At 44.2% G+C, this 21,973-nt stretch overlaps 1 protein-coding gene across 1 annotated transcript in view; it reads right to left on the reverse strand.

Annotated features, from left to right (window-relative positions):
• LOC146354190 (cytochrome P450 2C5-like) overlaps positions 1 to 21,675 on the reverse strand; it is a 37,717-nt gene extending 16,042 nt beyond the window's left edge. Inside the window, exons 1-4 of the mRNA XM_084832377.1 lie at positions 21,499 to 21,675; positions 13,195 to 13,357; positions 8,355 to 8,504; positions 4,809 to 4,969 (exon numbers count right to left, since the gene is read on the reverse strand). Coding sequence (XP_084688503.1) covers positions 4,809 to 4,969; positions 8,355 to 8,504; positions 13,195 to 13,357; positions 21,499 to 21,675 — 651 coding nt within the window. The remainder of the gene's footprint in view (positions 1 to 4,808; positions 4,970 to 8,354; positions 8,505 to 13,194; positions 13,358 to 21,498) is intronic.
• Between the last annotated feature and the right edge of the window lie 298 nt (positions 21,676 to 21,973).

The raw sequence follows: 21,973 nt of genomic DNA on the forward strand, positions 1-21,973 counted from the left end.
GTTCAGAGTGTTGGTTTTATACAAAATATTCTAAAATGGAGAAAGAATTCCTAAAGAAAAAACCGGGAAAGGCATGTGTTCTCTGACAAATTAAACTACTCCAACAACAATTGTCGATGTTAACAGTCCAGGATATGCAAAAAAAATTAAACTTCATAAAACAAAGAAATTTTAAATTTGCTACTAAACCAGGAAGATGGGTGGCCTATAAACGTAGAAAGGAAAAAGAAAAGAAAACAATTGTGAAAATAAGCAAAAGTGGATTAGAACAAACTGATAATGTGGCAATTCAGAAAGCTTTTTATCAATATTATTCAAATTTGTATAAAGGACACGATATCTCCCCAGAATTAATGGATAAATATATTCATAAACAAAATTTACCAAAAATTACCAAAGAACAAAAACAAATGATGAATGGCCCAATAACAGTAAATGAAATGGTGGAAGCAATAAAAAAAATTAAATTGGGAAAAACTCTGGGACCAGATGGAATATCAGGATTATATTATAAGAAGTGTGAAGAAGAAATTTTACAACCATTGAAAAATATGATGAATGGTATTTTGGAAAAGGGGGAGATAACGGACACATGGAAAATGGCATATATAACATTAATACCTAAAGAAGGACAGGATTTAACCTTGACAAAAAACTACAGACCAATCTCATTATTAAACAATGATTATAAGATATTCACAACAAGTGTGGCAGAAGGGCTCAAGAAAATATTGCAGGAGTTGACGTAATGTAAGAACGGTCTTGACTGTGGTGGAATATTTGGAAAAACATCCAGAAAAACAAGCAGCTTTGATCTTTTTAGATGCAGAGAAAGCATCTGATAATCTCAATTGGAAATTTTTAATTAAGACTTTAGAAGAACTGGACTTTGGAGAAAACTTTATAAAATTGGTGAAATCGGTATATATCCATCAAAAGGCTCAAATAATTATAAATGGGGATTTGGCTAAACCTTGTGAGATACAAAGAGGAACAAGACAAGGTTGCCCATTGTCACCGCTATTGTTTATATTGGTTTTAGAATTATTGAATAGAGATATAAGACAAGATGATCGAATTACAGGAATAAAGATTAAAAAGGAGAAATATAAGCTTTTGCAGATGACTTGGTGTTTATGTTGGAAGAACCTTTAAAGGGAATTGAAATTTTAATAAAAAAATTAAAAGAATTCGGAGCAGTGGCAAGGTTCAAAGTTAATAAACAGAAAACAAAAATTTTAACAAAGAATATGAATGTTCAAGAAAAAAAAGTTGATGGATAAGACTGGCTTCCAAATTGAAAAGAAAGTAAAATTTTGGGAGTCCTTTTGACAAATATGAATTGTATGCTTTTTCAAAATAACTATGTTAAAGTGTGGAATGAAATTAAACAAGACCTATCAAAATGGGGGAAATTACAACTATCACTTTTGGGAAGAATTGCAACAATCAAAATAAATGTATTACCTAGTAGAATGTTATTTTTGTTTCAAATGATACCCATTATTACATCGGAATTACATTTTAAGCAGTGGCAGAGAGATATAACAAAGTTTATATGGCAAGCAAAAAACCAAAGAGTTAAAATAAAAATTTTACAAGATGCAAAGGAAAGAGGTGGCTTGGGATTACCAGATTTTAAAACCTATTTTTCTGCCTGCTGCTTGATGTGGATGAAGGAATGGGTGACGTTGAAAAATAGAAGACTTTAGAACTACAAGGACATGAATTGAGATATTGGTGGCATGGTTATTTATGGTTCGATAAAACAAAAGTGAATGTAGATTTTAATAATCACTATATAAGAAGGGCTGTATTAAGAATTTGAAATAAATATAAATTAAGATTCTATCAAAAAATACCACGTTGGATATCTTCACAAGAAGCAATGCATAGAAGAGAATTTGATAGCACGCATAAATGGATAAGATATAATGATTTACTGGAACTGTCACAAGGGGAATATAAGTTAAAATCAAGGGAAACTTATTGGAAGAAGGTCATGTATGTCAGTGGTTTTCATATTTGCAACTTAAAGAAAGGTTTAAAATAGATGAGAAAAATGGTGGATTTGAACAAACAGAATCTGAGTTTGAAACAGCACTGTGTACAAATGATGAACATGTTATTGCTAAACTGTATAAATTACTGTTACGGTATGAGATAGAGGATGAACAAGGAAAAGATTGTATGATAAAATGGGCACGAAATGTTGGTCATAATATATCAATGGAAGAGTGGGAAAGTATGTGGGGAAAAGATCTAAAATTTACCTTATGTACAAGTCTTAAAGAGAATTTTTATAAGATGATGTATATATGGTATATATATGTCATTGTCTAAATTGTCTAAAATGTATAAAGGTATTTCTGGAAAATGTTGGAAATGTGAAGACTAAGAGGGAACCTTTTATCATTTATCGTGGACTTGTAAAAAAGCTAAAACATTTTGGAAACGAATATTGGTCTTTAGGTCAAAGAATGTTAAAGACTACTATAGAACTAAAGCCAGAAACTTTTTTATTGGGACTAACAGGGGGAACCCTCTTTCTCAACATCAGAGCTTTCCAAACTGTGTGCCGCGACACATTAGTGTGTCGGCGGCAGTGTGTAGGTGTGTTGCGCAAAATGCAGAAAATTATGCGGAAGAGCACCGCAGAGCTCCCTTACTTGCGTTTGCTTCCCTCGGCCCCTCCCCCGGAACTTCCTAAAGCAGCTAATGTTAAAGCAGCTAATGTTAAAGCAGCTAAGGCTTAGCTGCTTTAACATTAGCTGCTTTAGGATCATGTGGCGTCTTGACGTAGGACGCACGTGATTGGCGGTGTTGGAGCAGTACGGCGAGGTAGAGGTGCAGGGCGAAGAGAGGGGAGGGGAGGCGCCGCCCTGGGAGCAGAGCTTGGCCGACGCCGGTGCGGAGAAGTGGCAGCGGCCACCAGTCCTGCGAGATTTCGAACGCGCCCTTCGCGGACTTCTGCACCGCGCTCCTGCGCGGCCAGGCCAGAGTAGCGCGTGGGTGGAAACGCCGCCTGGGACTGGGACTGCACCAAGCGGGCCGTCCGCCATCTTGGCCAGTCGGAACGGAGCTCAGTGGAGGCCAGAAGCCTCGGAATCAGCGTGCTCCCAATCACCCGGGCGAGCGCAGCTGCAGGCTGTCACCCGGTCAACCCACCTGCTGCTGGCTGAAGGGAGGCCACCCTCCCAAACCCAATGTGGCGAACAGCAAGCCACCCACCACATGGCACTTATGATTTTTATTGTTACTCTGCTGTAATTGTGGATTAACTATCCACCGGCAGTATACCACCAGAGAGTGCTGGAACTGGACTCTGGACATAGGCATTGCAAATATTTACAGCAATATAGCCTTGTAGTGAGACATACATATTTACACCATTTTTGTTGGACTTTTGCTTCTCTACTTCATATGTTTTTGCAGCTGAGCTCCTACCTGGGCCTATGTGTCCTAATATGTATTGTAAATACTTTAGTTAATTTTGTTTATTTTTCACATTTTCTTGCTCATATTTACATACTGTTACTCATAAATGACAACAATGTATGTTATTATCTTACAAATCATATATTTTTAAAAATATAAATGAAAGGTTTTCATGAGATATGTTCTATCCTCATACATTTCATTATTACAATTTATGTATGTGTCCATATCTCTTATAACGGGTTTGCTAGAAAAACTGAATTACCGTGTCACGAAATGATGCATGTCTAAAAAGTGTGTCACCAAGACGAAAAGTTTGGAAAGCTCTGCTCTACGTGATAACGGCTGCAAGGTTATTGTATGCACAAAAGTAGAAGAATGAAACAAAACCAGCTGTGAGCGAATGGATCATTAAAATGATGGAACTGGCAGAGATGGCAATACTTACTATTATAATAGAAGGGTCAACAACTAAATTTATGTTAGATTGGAAACCTTTTATAGAATTTGTACAAGAAATAGAGAAAAATGATATCTATGTATGTGGATTTTGAACTTTGAGATGGTTCTCTTCTTTCTGTTGTTGTTAAAATTAGGAGAAAGGACATAATGTCTGTGAACTTGATGTATGATATACAACTAAGATAAAAAAATAGAGAAGAAGCAGCAGCAGCATTTGTTGTGTAAGGGGAGCCAAAGGTAGATATCTTACAATCTTACGAGATATTTGAGTGTATGTGTACTGTTGTTGTGTTGTTGTTGTTGTTGTTGTTGTGTTTTGTTTTTCTTTTTTTTTAAAGTGTTGGTTTTAACCTTTACAGCTCAAAACAGCGTAGGGCCTGGCTCTCTGAGAGACCACCTGCTTCACCATGAACCTGCTTAGTTACCAACATCAGCAGGAGAGGCGCTTTTGAAGAAACCCTCACTTGCAGAGGCCCATTTGTCGTGGACACAAAAATGAGGCCTTTCTCTTGCACTGCTCTCGAACTCTGGAAGGCACTCCCTTTGGAGGTGTGACCTGCCCCCACGCTCTCTGCATTCAGGGAGAGAGTCAGGAAGAGAGTCAGGACTCATCTTTTTAACTTGGCTTTTGAAATCGTTTTGGTTTTAATTCTGTTTTGAATGTTTTACTATGTTTTTGTATGAAGATGTCTTTTGTGTTTTAAATTTTTTGTAAACTTCCTGGGCTGGCCTCAGAAAGGTGGTATAGGAATACAATAAATAAATGCCCAGGTACCCATCCCGCCCCCCGCCCAAATCACTGACATTGCAGCTCTGTCCAAAACAGGCATGGAGCATCACAGCTAAAAATCAAATACACACACAAGCTGGCAAAAAGGAGCATTTACAACATAAAAGGCGCAACATACCTGTCCTAAAAAACTGTGAAAGAAGCTTGCTTGGTTGTCAATAATATGCAGCTGCTCTAGGAAGGTCTCATCTCTGTAGTCAAACCGACTCCCATAGAGAACAGAGGAGATCACATTAGAAACAGCATTTGTGATGCTTCTTCTTGGATTGAAGGCCTGCCCTGTGGAGACAACAAGACACGGTGAGTGGAGCTGGCAGAGGGGACACCACCTTCCTCGGTCCCATTACAGAACTAGACCTAAAAATGTCTTTACACAAGCTGAGCCTGAGGCACTGTACTTTTTACCTGTGACTGAATACGAATTAACTCATTAAACATTCATAGGCTCTCCCCAAGGAACTCTCTTTCTCTTGTTACCATTACTCTCGTTTGTGTCTTTGACTCCTCAGTTACTGTCTGCAGTGCAGTTTCAGGTGGGCCGCGAGGCCACGCTGAAAACAGAGAAAAATAAACAGAAGCACAAGAAATGGCACTGAAACCATTTCTTTATGTTCACACACAGTATGACTAGCTCCGCTTCTCAGGGTATACTTGAGTGGCCACGCAGACATCACCAAGAAAGAGGGCATGTGCCACCAAAAAAGAGGACACAGATTTGCATATGCTAATTCAAATGTATAGGTGCAAATTTAGAAATAATTAGTATCATTTAAATAGAAAAACCATTCGTTTGACCATCGTGGGGAATACTGTGACCAGGTGACCTGTTCATTCAGCAGTTACCCAGGTGGTCACAGTTGATGGGCAACTTCAAGGCTACCACTTCCCTCCCTTCTTATGGTTCTTTACCTTTAAATAGGCTTTGGACTGGACAGCCCTTCAAAGACAGGACACCTTCAAATCAATGGAGGACTGTCCTCTATAAAGTAGGACACACAGCCACCCTGAGAGAGGAGAATCTAGCAGGCATACTGGAACAGTGGAGAAGGGGAAGGAGACTTGGCCTTCCCCCCAGAACACTGGACATCCCAGCAAATGGCCTAGTGGCGGGATGACATTCCTGCTCACTTCCCTTCTACTCCCATCTTCCTACGGACACCCGTGATACTTCCCCACCCCTCCCACAGTGACTGCACTATCCATGTGTCCTACTTTACAGAGGACAGTCCTCTCTTCGCAGGGCTATAAGGGGGCAGTCCTATATTTGTAGGGCTGTCCAGTCCAAATCTGGATGAAATATAAAGAGGGGAGATCGGAGGAATGGAACTTGCCCCTCAAGTGTTAGCACCTGGACAGCACACTTCACAATTTTCCCCACCATGGTGAGAGAATGTACTGTATTTCTATTTAAATTCTGTTTTTTAAAAGTGGAATGCCCCCATCCCAAATGAGTGGTGCTGCATGCTCTGGAGTTCCACCTCTTGGCCAACAAGAACAGAGCTTTTAGTGCTGCAGCTCTTGCCCTGTGGAACGCTCTTCCCATTAATATTAGGCAGGTGCCGGACACTTTTGCATTTGAGGTGCCTGCTTAAGATGTAACTGTTCAGTCAGACTTTCCCTGCATTTTCGTTCATGTATATATAGACCCAGTTTGCATGACACAGCCCGGCCGTCATGGGTTGCTTAAGCTACGATGACCCATGGTGTGTGCCAGGCAACATTTTGAATATGCAGTCTAGACCAGGCCTTGCCATGTCATCCAAACCTGGCCATCAGGGGTTATTTGAGGGCTAAACCAATCTCAAATTGCTGTAGGCTTATGTGAGGGTTGTTTAACCCTCAAAGAACCCCCGATGGCCAGGTTCAGATGACAAGCCGCAACCTCATCAGGGGTTGCATATTCATAGTGGTAGCCACACACACCCGGCATGCATCACAGCTCACTGTGGGTTAAATAACTGCTGTACACCACTGTGGTATTATTATGTTCAGCAGTATATACATTTGTAGGAAGGAAGGAAGGAAGGAAGGAAGGAAGGAAGGAAGGAAGGAGTAACTCCAAAGACAGTTCCCCAGGTTTCTGGGACTGAGTGAATGCCTTCCTCTCAGTGACAGTAGTTACAACACAGCTGCTGGGTCTTCTGCTCATCCCTAACACAAACTGGGTACGATGACATCATTAGTTCCCAATGGCTCTGTTGATCTTGTTGCCAGTCCTTCTCCCTTTTCCTGTCAGGCAGCATCAAAGGTTAATACCTCTCCTGATTACAGCCCTGTTTTGCTGCTTTGGGGTTCTCATGGCTACTGCAGTAGCCACAACCAGAGTTCGCTGCTTCTGGACATGCTTTTCTGAGGTCAACTACTGACATCATCACACTGGTACATCTGGGTTTCTTCTTCTTCTCTTACCTCCTGAATAGTAATTCGCTGTACCATTTTCATTTACTTGTTACTTGTTCCCAGTAGTATTTCCCTTGCATATTTTTTTAGGGATGTACGAAAGTCACTTACCTTTCCGTGGATTATGTTGATGGGGGGGGTGTTCCGTCCCTCCCCCCGGAATCCTCGACGGGGGGGGAGGCGATCCGTTCCTCCCCCCCAGAATCCTCCACGGCTGGCTGTGCTCTGCGGCAGCTCCGCAAAGCAGCCGGCCAAGCCCAGGCCAGAGCCGTGTGCAGCCGGATTTCTGGCCGTGGAGGGCTCTGGGTAAAAACAACAACAACAACCGCGTACGCAAATGGCAGTAGCTACGGCCGTTGCCATTTGCGTTCCTTATTTTTGGGCATCTTAGTCTACGTAAATATTTACGTAGACTATGATGGCGAAAATAAAGGGGAACGCAAATAGCGTAGCGGGCGCTATTTGCGTCCCTTTTTGATTCACCGTTTTAGCCTACATAAATATTTACGTAGGCTAAAACGGCGAATCAAAAAGGGACGCAAATAGCGCCCGCTACGCTATTTGTGTTCCCCTTTATTTTCGCCATCATAGTCTACGTAAATATTTACGTAGACTAAGATGCCCCAAAATAAGGAATGTAAATTGCAGCGGCCATAGCCGCCGCCATTTGCGTATGCGCTTGGTTTTTTTTACCCAGCCATGATAGGCTACGTAAATCTTTACGTAGCCTATCACGTCTTGTGAAGAAAAAAAAACCCGACAAGACTGCAAATGGCGGCGGCAGCAGCCTGTAGGAAGACCAGCTGCCGCAGCCGCCACCACCACAGCCGCCGCCAGAGCTGCCGCCGCCCGGAACATCCGCCCCATGTAAGTCTCGTCCCGGGGAGGATCCGCGGGGGGTGGCAGGCCGTTCTGCCACGTGATTCGAGGGGCCGAATGTGCTGACATTCAGCGTCTCCGAGATCCGTGGCGGAATTCTCTGACATCCCTATATTTTTTGCCTTGGCTGACAAACAGCGCCATGGCCCAGGACATGGAGAAATGTAGCACTGTCCAGATGCTGCTACTAAGCAACACTCCCCCTTCCCTTCATTTTGATACACTGGAGTTCAGAAAACCTTGGGGTTTGATTTGGAAGCCTTTCAGTCAACTTTCCATGTGGCCCATTCCTTTCTTATTTCTAAAAAAACACCTCTCCCTGAGACTGTTCATCCCTTAGAGACCTGCTTTCCATTTCTTTGCAATAAGCTGGACATAAGAGGACCTTGTGTGGTGGCCATTTCCTCCACCAGGCAAAGAGCTTCCTCCTGCACCCTCTCGGACATGGTTTTCTTCCCCATGCCAAAGTCCCGCAGTGTGGAAAGGGTGAACCGGCGAAGCTCCCTCCATTTTGTATCATTTCGGCTGTTCAGCCCTGGAACCAAAGAGGTGGAAATTGTTTTGTTAGTTCTCATCATACAGGAACCAGCAGGATGTTTGTATATGAAAGACAGATCGTGATGTTTTCCCCTTCCAAACTCTATTCTCATTTGTAGCTGCAACGAGTTATCCAAGAAACTGATGTTTTCAGTCACTCCAGAATCATGCTAAGAAAGTTCACAGAGCTCAGAACCATGTTTTGAAAGGCCTTTTTTTTAGTAAATAAGTTTTGAATTTTACAAAATTGTTTAGCGTAATGAAAAAATCAGCTGAAGGAGACATGACATTATTACTTTGCTTTTCTTCCCTGACTCAACTCCACATTTTTAGCAGCTGTTGGAGGTAGGAGGAGAATGCATGAGATGGTGCAAACATGTCAGACATTCCTTTAATGACATGGTGTGGGCAGAAAAGAGTATTACAAAGAGGCTAAGCCTTGCTGACATTTTGAGTGCCTCCTAGCACCTTAGGTCCTAGAAAATCCACTTTGTCTGATAAAATGTACTAAGTGGAGGCTTAGGTATACAGAGCAATAAACTAGATGTATATTGGTTGGTCTCCATCAACATAGTATCTAGTGCTTTCATGTACACCACAAATATACATAGGGGCCTCATCTGCAGTTTTCATCTTTTTGCACTACACTCCCATGGCAGGAAACCCAAATCTTCAGAGTTTTTGACATCCTCCTCTACCCCTGTTTTGATCTTAGGGGAAACCCCTCTCCAAAACCAAGGGGACAGAGCCTAGTTAGTTCATTGTCCCCACCCCACGTCATCATACAGAAATAGTTGAGTTTCTCATGATCGGTTCATCTCCCCTCATTTCATCATAGTTAGTTAAGACTAGGTAGTCTTAAGAGTTTGTTTCCTGTTCTAGAGGGAAGTTGTTCCCCCTCTCACTAGCAAGAAAGCTTTTTCCTTTTCCTCTTTTAACAATACACTGTGTTTTTGTTGACCTTCGGACAGTTTAAGCAGAATCGAGGTTTTGATTTAGGGTCCATGCCATCCCCATCCACCTGTGCAGATTTGACCAAATAGCTGCCAGTCCCATTTGAATGCTGTATATACTGTGCATTTCTGTCATAAACTATGTATTTGATCATATAAAACTCTGGCTTATTGTCTCATTCCCAGTTACTCCCACCTAGTTACTTCTAGTCCTACTGTGGTGCAATATGATTTTGGCCTGAAAAGGCTAACATGTTTGCTTAGGCATATCATATGTGCATGATTAGGCAGGTGCAGATGAGGACTCATGGTAATAAGAGAAGAGTCTAGACTGGTTTGTTATTTTCAGTGGGCAAAGCTAGATCGGAGTCATTCCAGTATTGATAGTTTTGGTGACAATGTTGTTTTTATATGTAGGGGAGAGCTTCCCTAAATAGGAGAAGACACTTCCTTTGGTGAGAATTAAGTTTCAAAATTGGTTCTTTGCTGCCACCCTTCCTGCCCACCCCCCAGGCCACATCAAATATCCAAAACTAATTTAGTACTAGGAACGTGCTATCATCCCCCAGAAAGAATGGTCAGGGTGACCTTGAGATGGAAAATGAAATCAGGGAAGCCTCCAAAGGAGGAAGTGTTGTAATAATGCATGACTTCAGATACCCCACATTGACTGGATAAATGCATGTTCCAGTCACGACAAATAGGTTACATTTCGCTACGCCCTAAATGACTGTGTCCTAGAACAGCTGATCATGGAACTGACCAGAGGGGAGGCAACCTTGGATTTAATCCTAAATGGTATCACCCAAGACCTAGCATGAGATGTAAATGTTGCTGAACCAAATGGAAACAGTGACCACAGTGCTATCAGATTTAATACATATTTAAGTGGGAAATTGCCCAGGAAGTCCAACACAGTCACATTTGACTTCAAGAGAGGAAACTTCCCTAAAATGAGGGGACTGCTGAAAAAGAGGTTGAAGAGGGGAGTCAAGAGGATTACATCCCTTCAAATTCAAAATGTTTGGAGTTACTCAAAACCACAATAAAAGAAGCTCATCTAAAATGTATACCACAGGTTAGGAAAGGTAGCACCAAATCCAAGAGATTGCCGGCAGTGTCAAGGAAGTTATTAGGGAACACAGGGCTTCCTTCAGAAAATGGAAGTCTTGCCCAAGTGAGGAAAACAAAAAGGAGCAGAAGCTTGCACAAAGGTGATGCAAGCAGACAGTAAGAGATGCAAAAAAAGCAATTTGAGGCGGATATCACTAACAACATTAAGGCCAACCATAAAGAATTCTTTACATATATCAAAAGCAGGAAACCAGCTAAGAAGGAAGTTGGGACATTAGATGACAATGGAGTTAAAGGAGTACTAAAGGAGGACAAGGAGATTCTTCTCATCAGTCTTCATTGCAGAAGATATAGGACAGTTACCTGTGCCTGAACTTATGTTTTCAGGAAGGGCATCTGAGGAACTGAGGTAAATACTGGTGAAAATATGACATTCTCAACCTTATTCAGAGATTAAAAATTAATAAACCACCAGGCCTAGATAGTATCCATTCTAGAGTTCTTAAAGAATTCAAATATGAAATTGCTAATCTTCTAATTGCTAATATGCAACATGTCCCTAAGATCCGCCTGTGTACCAGAGGACTGGAAGATGGCCAATGTAACACCAATTTTTAAAATGGGATCAGGGGGGATCCGGGAAAGTACAGGCTGGTTACTTAATGTCTGTTCCAGGTAAATTGGTTGAAAGCATTATTAAAGATGAAATTAGTAAACATATAGGACAAGCCCTGCTGAAAAAGAATCAATATGGCTTCCATAAAGATAAGTCCTGTTCCACTAAGAACAATTAGAGTTCTTTGAGAATGTCAATAAACATGTAGACAGGGGTAATCCAGTAGACACTGTTCACTTGGATTTCCAAAAGGCTTTTGACAAAGTCCCTCACCAAAGACTCCTGGGCAAACTTAGCAGTCATATCCTCTTATAGATCAGTTACTGGTTAAAGAACAGAAAGCAGAGAGTAGGAATAAATGGTAAATTCTCTCAATGGAGGGATGTAAACAGTGGGGTCTTGCAGGGGTCCGTATTAGGACCAATGCTTTTCAACTTGTTCATAAATGATCTGGAATTAGGAGTGAGCAACGAAGTGGCCAAGTTTGCCAATGACACCAAATTATTTAGGGTGGTTCAAACAAAAAGGGGTTGTGAGGAGCTCCAAAACGATCTCTCCAAACTAGGAGGATGGGCATCTAAATGGCAAATGTGGTTCAACGTAAGCAAGTGTAAAGTGATGCATGTTGGGGCAAAAAATCCCAACTTCAAGAATAGCTTGATGGGATCTGAGCTAGCAGTGACTGACCAAGAAAGAGATCTTCGGGTTGTGGTGGGCAGCTCAATGAAGATGTCAACCCAGTGTATGGCTGCTGTAAAAAAGGCAAACTCCATGTTAGGCATAATTAGGAAAGGAACTGAAAATAAAACTGCCAATATAATACTGCTGTTAAAGCTATGGTGTGAAAATACTTAGAATACTGTGCACAGTTCTGGTCACTACACCTAACAAAATATATTGTTGAGATGGAAAAAGTGCAGAAAATGGCAACTAAAATGATCAAGGGTCTGGAGCAACTCCCCTATGAGGGGAGGTTAAAACAGCTCAGATTGTTTAGCTTGGAAAAATGGCAAGTAAGAGAAGACATGATAGAGGTCTACAAAATTATGCATGGTGTGAAGAATATGGATAGCAAGATGCTTTTCTCCCTCTCTCATAATACTAGAACCTCGGGCCATCCCATGAAGCTGATTGGTGGGAGATTCAGGACAGATAAAAGGAAATACTAGACTATGGAATTCACTACCACAAGATTAAGGGATGGCCACCATTTTGGATGGTTTTAAAAGGGGGTTAGACAAATGCCTGGAGAAGAAGGCTATCATTGGCTCCTAGTCCTGATGGTTATATGCTACCTCCAGTATCAGAGGCAGTATGCCTGGGTGACCAGCCAGATGGGCGATTAATAAATTTAATAATAAAAAATAAAAAATATGTACACCAGTTGCTGGGAAACATGGGTGGGACCGTCCTGTTGCACTTATGCCTTGCTTGTGGTTCCCCCGTTGACAGCTGCATGTGCGAAGAGAATGCTGGACTAGATGGCCCCTTGGCCTGATTCAGCAGGGCTCTTCTTATGTTCTTATTACGTACTTGAAGAAGGTTGATTTGTTAGCTTTCTGAGGGTTGAAGATTATGTTAATGACATGAATGCAATTAACATGCATATTTTTGTTATACGAATAGCGACTAAAGGAAATCCTGAGAAGCCATGGGACCAGAGGGTCAGGGGCGGGAAGGGGGGATTAAATTCCTTCTCTCTCTGCCCCCATCCCAACAAAACAGCTTTTGTTTGCATTACCAGAGAATCTCCCATTGGTGCCAATGGAAGCTTCCCTTAAAATGCAAATAGCAACTTCAGAGAGGCAGACTTTGTTGAGACTGTTGCAGGGGGTGAAGGAGTTAAACTTCCCCTTCCCATCCCTACCCCCCATGATCCTGAGGCTGCTCAGGCTTTCCCGTGCCAAAAATATACAATGATGGCATTAACACAATTAACGTCATGTTTAGTTCGGCCATGAGAGTCTTGGAATGAGTGACTGTATCTCAAACCAAAGAGGAGCTCAAACAAAACAGAACAAACAAGGAAAGGTAAGAGACACCACCTTGACCCTTTTGTGTACTATCACAGATCGGGATGGCATGACGCCCTCCAAACTCTTCAGCATGATCCACCAAAGCATCTTTCACCACTTCGTATCCACAGAGCACGACCAGAGGCTTTGGTCCCATCCAGACAGTGAAGACAGGGCCATACTTCGCAATGAGCTGAAGCAGAATCAGAAACAAGCCTGGTTAATTAGGCAATGAAACCACCTTTCATTGTAATTATCATAAGGCAGGAGTGCTGAGCCTCTTTCATGCCGAGGGGCAGGATGAAAGAGGTTGAAGACTTTCAATTTCGGAGGAGCTATCTGAGGCAAAAGTCCAGTGGTGGGCAGGGCAAAGTAATAGGGCATGGGGCCAAAAGAGCTTCTTGTTTATTTTTACTGGAATACTTCTAGGCCACCTTTCAGGGCAAGAGTCTTCCCAAGGCAGCTTTTATCATAACGTTCCATATAATAAAAAATGATACATCAGCAAAAATTAATAAAATCAATGAACAGCAGCAATAAAACATCTAGCCTAGGCAGTACAAAAATCTAAAACACAATTACAACTAAATACCCAGAACCATCCAATAAAGCATAATCAGGAAAAGGTCCGAGGAAAATAAATAAGTCCCTTGGGCCTTCGTAACAGCTTGCAATGATAGGGCCTGACAGACCCCACATGCCAACGCATTCCAGAGGTGTGAGGCCACTGCAGAAAAGCCCCTCTCTCATGGACTTACCCCCTAACTGCCCTCAGAGGTGGGCAAGTGAGGAGGGCCTCCCTTGCAGATCTTAACATGCAGGCAGGCTGATATGGATAAATGCGTTCCCTTCAAGTAACATGGTCCAAACCATTTGAGGCTTTACTAAAGGTGAAAACCAGCACTTTAAATTGGGCTCAGATACGCCCTGGTAGGCAGTGCAGCAGGAGCAGTGCAGGTGTCATATGATCTGACTGCCTCGCCCCCACCAGCATTTGGGTGGCTACATTCTACACCAGCTGAAATTTCCAGACTGTCTCCAAAGGCAGCTTCATGTGCTGCATATTACAGCAGTCCAGCCTGGACATCACTAGCACATAGATAACCAAGGCAAGGTCCAACCTTTCCAGATAGCGCCACAGCTAGTAAAACACACTCCTGTCCTGGAAGAGTCCAGGAAAAATCCCAAACTACACACCTGGTGTTTTAGGGGGAGTGCAATCCCATCTAAAACCAGTTGTAAACCTCCATCCAGAGTAGTTGGTTTCCCGCCCCACAGTACCTCCATCTTGTCTGGATTAATTCTCAGCTTGTTCACCCTCATCATCCACCACAAACAGCCTCCAGAAACTGGTTCAAGAGTTCCACAGCCCCCTTGGGATGTGTAGATGGAAACGAGAGGTAGAGCTGAGTATCTTCTGCTTATTGATGGCACTTCAGCCCAAACCTCCAGAGGACTTCCCCCAGTAGATCCACGTAGATGTTAAAAAGCATGGGGGGAGGCAGAATGAAGGCTTGTGGCACCCCACAGACTGGTGGCCATGAGATGGAGCAGAATTCTCCCAGCACCACCTTCTGAGACCACTCTTCCAGGAAGGAATAGAACCACCTTAACACCATGCCTCCTAAGCCCAATCCAGATAAGCAATCCAGAAGGATACCATGGTCAATGGTGTTGAAAGCCTCTGAGGTGTTCAGAATAAGCAATGGGGTTGTACTCCTCTCATTCATTTCCCTGTGTAGGTCAACATCCACAGTGACCAAAGGTAGGGATGGACAGTGTTACCTGCGCCCAGCTTCATAGGCCGCTCATCGAGCTGCCGCCCACCCCTCCTCATGGTGCTGCACAAGCTCCTTGGTGGCTCAGCGAGCAGGTAATGAGGCCATGGGGCATCTGCCCACATTGCGAGCCACCACCATTTTGCGCAGGATGGCAGCTCACCCTCTTCCAGGAAGAAGCCAAGCTGCCATTTTCTGCAAAAATGGTGGCTGCCGGAGACCCCGTCGCTGCACGTGAACCGCTCATCCCTCTCCTCCTTGCAAGCAACAGAGGACCACAAGCAGTTGGTGTGCAGCAACGGGGACTCCTGCCCTCGCTGGCTTTGAAGCCCTTGCAGTCTCCTTTGCAAGGAAGGAGACACGAGGGCTTCATAGCCGGTGGCCGCCACAGTTCCCATCACTGTGCAGCAATCACTCGCCCCTCTCCTCCTTGCAAGGAGGAGAGGAGTGAGCAGTTGGTGCATGGCTATGGGACTCTGGCAGCTGTCATGGCTTGCAATGTAGGTGGGCTGCTCCTGGCCACTCACCAAGCCCCAGGGTGCTTGGTGACTGGGTTTGCAAGTGCCCCACAGCTTGGTGAGCTGGGTCTGGGTGGGGGTGGACATGGGGGAGTCTGCTGGACTCTTGGACCCAGGCAGGCACTCATGGCATCCCTAACCAAAGGCTGTTTCCATCCCATAACCACATCTGAAACCCAACTGGAATTCATCTAAGTGATCAGCATCATTCATTTATCATATACGGCACCCCGGCTCTGGAACGAGCTCCCTAGCGAGGTTCGCCTGGCACCTACATTGTACTCCTTTCGGCGCCAGGTGAAGACCTTTTTATTCTCCCAGGCATTTTAGCATTTTAGCTTTCTAAATTTTTAGCTTTGCTGTTTTAAATCTGTATTTTAAACTCCTGCACTGCTGCTAGGTTTTATTGTGGTTGTATTGTTATATTGTGGTTTTAATGTTCTGTATATTTTGAATTGTTTTATTGTGTGCTGTTTGGTTTTAATTTTTGTGAACCACCCAGAGAGCTTCGGCTATTGGGCGGTATAGAAATGAAATAAATACATACATACATACATACATACGAGCTTCAAGCTCTTACTGCCGGTCACTCGGCCTTAGGAGAGGCATTTCAAACTTTTAGAATGGGGAAAAACCACACAAAAGCTGGGAAACCACCACATGATCAGTGATCATGGGGAAAGGTTGGGGCAAGGGAAAGGGAAAGGGGCATGGCCATTCTGGGGAACCCCCAAGTGCCAGAATGGGACCCCAGGTGGGCTGCATTTGGCCCATGGGCTTGAGGCTTTGCACCCCTGTCCTAAAGGATCATAGCAATATCTTTTATATGATGGACTCCCAGAATGTTGCTGAGTGTGGGGGTCTACTAATGGAGACATCATTATCTTCACCCCACCAGATTAGTCAGCTCTTTGACTTCGCAAAAAATCACAAAGGTGCATAAACATAAGGAGACTGAACTGCCCCTTCCACAGGTGTGGAGTCATTTGCTCACTGATAGGACCAGTAGATCTCCAAAAAAACTCCATCATCAAACAAAACACATTTGCCTTCCTCACAATGATAAGATTTGGTCCCAGCCACTCAGTGCACATTGGACCATGCTCCTTAGCAAGCTGAGGCCAGAACTGGGCAGAACATTAGGCAACGCTAATTAGGCAAGAGCTGTTTGGGGGCAACGGCCCTAAGTGGTCTTGTGGCATTCTCTCAGTTTATGAGTTCAAGCGTACAGTTGTGGAAATATAAACGCATGTGGCTTTGGGAGAAGCAGCAGCAGCCGAACAGCCTCCATCATGCCTGAGTTCACCTCTCGCTCCTGCTACCAACTGCCCCTGCTGAGGACATCAGGGGAAGAGGAAACAACAGCCCTTCCATTGTGTTTAGACCCAACTCGAAGACCTGCTGAGCTTTACAACTACAAATTTAGAGGCTGCATTAGATTTTTTTCCTCCTTCCTCCCAATCACCTTTCCTTTCCTTTCGTGTCTTTTGAAAGCCTGTGAGCAGGGGCGGCCATATTTGTTATCTTAGTAAGCTGCTTTGGGAGCCTTTATGGCTTTAAGGAAGATAAACAATTGTTTGAATGAATGAATGAATGAATGAATGAATCATTTACTTCCATCTGACGAACTAACTCTGTAGTGTAGAACTGGTGAGGAGGAGTCAGATATGAACTGACACAGCCCTATATGCTGTTTGAATGCATAGACACTTGTGTAGCTTTACATGGTGAGTAGATTTTAGCAGGATTTAGCAAGTCAAGGTAGCCCCCTTGTATAATGAACAGCTTGGCGGGCCTGTCACACAGGCTGGGAATTCACAGCTTCACCTTGAAGCTGTTTTGGACAGCTGTATGATCTCATCCTGGGAGACCAGATAAGTTTAATTTCCCATGGGAAGGAAAGCCACCCCCCCCCCGAATGGGTAGAGGTACTAATCTGTCATCTCCTGAAGCTTTCAGGGGAAAGGAGAAAGGGGGGAGAGGGGGGAAGCCTCTCTTATTGTTGAGCAGCCCCTGCCAGTCAGATGGTGTTCACTCCAACCCCCACCCCCACCAGGAAGAATGTTCTCTGAAGCGATTTTTACTGGTGCGGCTAACCTGCTCATGGAGCCCTACATGGACCACATTGCAGCAGAGCTGATTCCCTTTAAATTAAAATCCAGCACTCCTCCATTAGCTTCTCCTTCCATTGTCATGGAATCATGGCCATAGGCAACCGAGTAGGCAGGGGGTGATGGCATGGCGCTGAGAGGTATAGCTCTTTGCTTTGAGAGTTTTTGTGGAAAAACTCAAAGTTCAGCTGCACCTAGCTCAAAGAGTACCAGGCCAAACTGTCTAAAATTTGGCGTGAGGGATCCCCTCCATATCAGCAGAGAGGTCCCCAATGTTCATGTATTTATCGTGAAAACAGAAAAAGTTATGGCCATTTGTGTTGTCCCATGCAAGTTAACAGGAAAACGCCCAACTGAGTGGTCCGGGTAACTTAATCTCACTTCAGATCTGGAACCAAGTCAAAGCGGAGGGGGTCTGAATCGCTCCAAGGCAAAGCAGGGGTGATTAGGAGGGTCCAAAGCAGCATCTGAAGTGGATTGGGGGGTCCATGCCCAGCCCTAGTGAAAGTTCACTACGCCCGCACCACATGTTGGGTTCAAATGACATGCCAATCTAGGCTGAGGTATATAGGATGTGCAGGATTCATGGATGGTGGTAGCTTCCTGTTCTGTAGTTAAGTTTTCATATCCAGGGCCCACTTTGTACTGAACAATCTATGCCAGTGTGAAAGGTACTGGAACCAACATACCCGTTTTGAACCATTTTAGAACCTGTAACACCATTTTAGATGTTGAAAGCCATATTTGCCCCTTTTTTATTGCAACAATGGCCATGGCAACTTCAAAGCAGTATGGATCAGCACAGTAAATGCAAATATTAGACGATTACTTCCATTCACCTAAATAAGTAGAGCGTGAAAGTGGTCTGAGTGGTTGTGGGCCTCTTGGGGCTCACACCTACCCATGTAACCCCCAGTAACACTGAAACTCTGAAAAATGATAATTTCCTTAGAAAAGCATGATGTGCTATTTTATGCAAGCAAAACGGATATATTAGCAGTGTCTGGGCCTGCCTGTTATTCTGATGGCAGAAAGTTAAGACACAAATCTCACCTGAAGTATACAATCAGTGATGATGGTGATTTTAAAATTAACGTATTGCCCTGCATTCTGTTCTCAGTAAATTGCCTCTTGGCAGCTTAAAGAGATAAAAATAATCCTGCAAACAAGATTGGAACGAGGGCTGTGCATGCCACGCCCCCACCGCTTTGCTTTGGATACCACTTCAGACCTTCTGAAGTGGCCCCACTTCACTTCGGACTGATTTGGATTCTATCGGCTCTGACTCAGATCCAAATCTGAAGCAAGATTCGGATATCCAAATCACTCGGTTTTGATGCTTTCCCATTGACTTGCATGGGAAAACACAAATGGCCATAACTTTTTCAGTTTTCATGATACATACATGGGTTTGGGGAAACTCTCAGCCCACCTGACGAGGTGTCCACTTGTCAGATTTCAGACAATTTGACCCACTAGGTTTTGTGGAAGGCGCAGGTGAAATTTGATTTTTTCAAAGAAATCTCTCAAAGCAAAGAGCTATAACTTTTCACTGCTTCCACAGAAGTATATGAAAGTTGGAGAACACACAGCCGCCCTAGAGGGCATCCCACCTGCCAAATCTCAGGCAGTTTGGCCCACTAGGTTTTGTGCAAGGCACAGGTAAAATGTGCTCTTCTCAGAAACTCAAACCAAAGTTCATAAAGGGATAATCTAGTTAGGTGTTGAGGCAGTGAGGAGTCACTATCCCTAAACTCTGCTGTAGGTTTCTTTGAAGTGCAAATAACCCCACTCCCTAGTGCTACTTTCCTATTCACAGTCAATAACCTCGAGTCTCTTTGGCTGAATTGCCTGGGAAAACACTGGCTGGTATGCAGGAAGCAAAGGAAGCCAGCAACCCTGCCAGGTGGGCACATTGACTTGATCGAAGAGCAACGACAGTCATCTGCTGGACTGACAGAGGCAGGAAGCAACACAGCAACCCTGCCAGGAGGGCACAGCAGCACCTCGCCCACCTCTGCCCCTGCCAAGGCCCCAAAGATGCCTCATATTGGGCTGGCTCGCTTTGCAACACACAGCGTAGTATTATATTATTTAAATAATAGCTGTTGATGTTTGTAGTGCTTTGCCCACCGTTTTTGGAAACGTGGACTGTGTGTAATCCTTTGACACACACCATTTGCTTGTCCACACAGCACAAGCACACACACACACACACACACATGAGAGCAAAAGAAAAGCAAACACTAAACTACAAGCAAAGGGGTGGGGGGACTAACTATAATCCTAACAGAAGAGAAAGGAGGTTTTAATTTAAAAAAAAAAAAAGGGAAAAGAGATCAAAAATGGGAAGGGAAGGGAAGGAATACAGGAACTGAGAAGGGGAGGTGGAGGGGAGCCAAGAACAAGGGAAGGGAAGGGAAGGGAAGGGAAGGGAAGGGAAGGGAAGGGAAGGGAAGGGAAGGGAAGGGAAGGGAAGGGAAGGGAAGGAATACAGGAATTGAGAAGGGGAGGTAGAGGGGAGCCAAGAACAAGGGGAAGGGAAGGGAAGGAATACAGGAATTGAGAAGGGGAGGTAGAGGGGAGCCAAGAACAAGGGAAGGGAAGGGAAGGGAAGGGAAGGGAAGGGAAGGGAAGGGAAGGGAAGGGAGATAGACAGACAGACAGAAAGACAGACAGACTGACACAGCATTAAAGTAAGGGCAAACTAATGATTGAGAGAGAATTGAAAAGGTGTTTTCAGGGGGGGAGATAAGCAACTACAGTGAAATTTTCTGGATTTTTAAATGAACAAACAAGAAGAATGAACTGTAAACTTATTACAGAAGGGTGGGGTCCGGTGGGGAGAGCTAACATAGCTGTCTTCTCAGCTTAATTCTGTCAAAGGAGAGTGGGATGGGTTAATTGCCTTCCCACTCTCCTTCGGCAGGATGCCAGCTGCTCCGGAGCAGCAGCTTCCTCTGCCATGCCTCGCAGAGACTGGCGCATTTGCTCTTGGTGGCTGCAGCAGAGGCAGGATAGGAATGGAGCCGAGAGAGAAATGCCATGGAGCTTCTCTCTCAGCTCCCATCCCATCCCACCCTGCCACCGCCGCCATCCTTGCACACAGTGGCAGCTCATCAGGGCAGCAGGGGGCTGCTCAATTATCAGGAGGCTCGCACACCCCAATGGATTGTCTTGTCACCCCCTGGGGTGCGTGCACCCCACTTTGGAGACCACTGGTCTAGCCAAATAACGTTCAGACAGTCCTCTTCTCTAGAGTAACACCGCCTCTCTCACTATGAGCAAACACAGGCTGACTCACAGCAAAGCTCACTCCCTTCTCCCCTCCCCTTCCCCCCACCTTCCTTGTCTTCTGCCCCTCCCAGTGGCCAGTTCTCTCTCAAATTGATACATTTAGCACCTCTATCTCCTCTAGCCTTCCCCCTCCCTCATCCTCCTCTCCCTCTGCATGATCTTTCAAAAGTTGATTCATTTTGGAGATAGCCTGTCTGGGCTGCTCAGAAGGCATAAGAAGAGCTACAAATCTCTGAGGCAGATGAGGCACCTTGTTGATGAGCCACATCACTTTGGGGGCACCTCGGTGCTATTCTGATGTGTTTCTGTTCATGATGAGGCACCTATGAATCAGTCCACTTCACCTCGTTATTCAGGCTTTGGACTGAAAAAGTGCACAGCCCTACTTAAAACACACAATGAGATCAGTAAAATCAAACAATAAATGAAGCAATGAAAATTAGGGAAAGGAAATCTGGATCCCTTTGAAACACACCTCTATTATAAGCAAGAATGGAGAAGTACATAACACAAACAGTGAGAAATTAGCTTTGTGTCCTTCTTCTACATATCCTTTCATCCCTATAAGAAACTATTGTTTACTCTGTGCCAAAAGGGACAGGGAGAAAGTGCTACAAGAACTGGTCTCACCTTGGGATAGGATTTGTACAGAGGCAAGACGTCTTTCTGCAGGAAGTTCCCCAGAAAGAGCCAGGGAGCAGGCCCTGGAGGCAGCTGGCCTTTCTGCTTGTACATTTTGAAGGATGAGAAGAACAAAGTGAGGAGCACAGCGAGAAGGAGGAAGGTTCCTGCCCCAGCTACCTCCATCTTTTTCCTTGCTCTTCCTTTGGTTGGAAATCCAAAAAAACGCTTAAGAAAGAGCGGGTGGAAAGAAAGCTGGCTGCTAGAGAACTCAAGCTTCAGAAGGTCTCCAACATTCCACAAACCTCCCTGGTTTCTCCCTTTTCAACATATTCTTTGTAATTTATTAGCAAGGACAAGTTATTCATCAACTTCCAAGCACTCTGGTCCTGAGCGCAAACAAGTTGACCACACGTGCCCTCCAATGCATCAGAAATGCCGTACGTAAACTGCATCACAATTAAGGGGTGCCACACCGCAAGTC

This window comes from Heloderma suspectum, chromosome 2 (assembly GCF_057233095.1).
Source record: "Heloderma suspectum isolate Gila_16-S chromosome 2, 16-S_ref, whole genome shotgun sequence".
In the NCBI taxonomy this organism is placed as follows: domain Eukaryota; kingdom Metazoa; phylum Chordata; class Lepidosauria; order Squamata; family Helodermatidae; genus Heloderma; species Heloderma suspectum.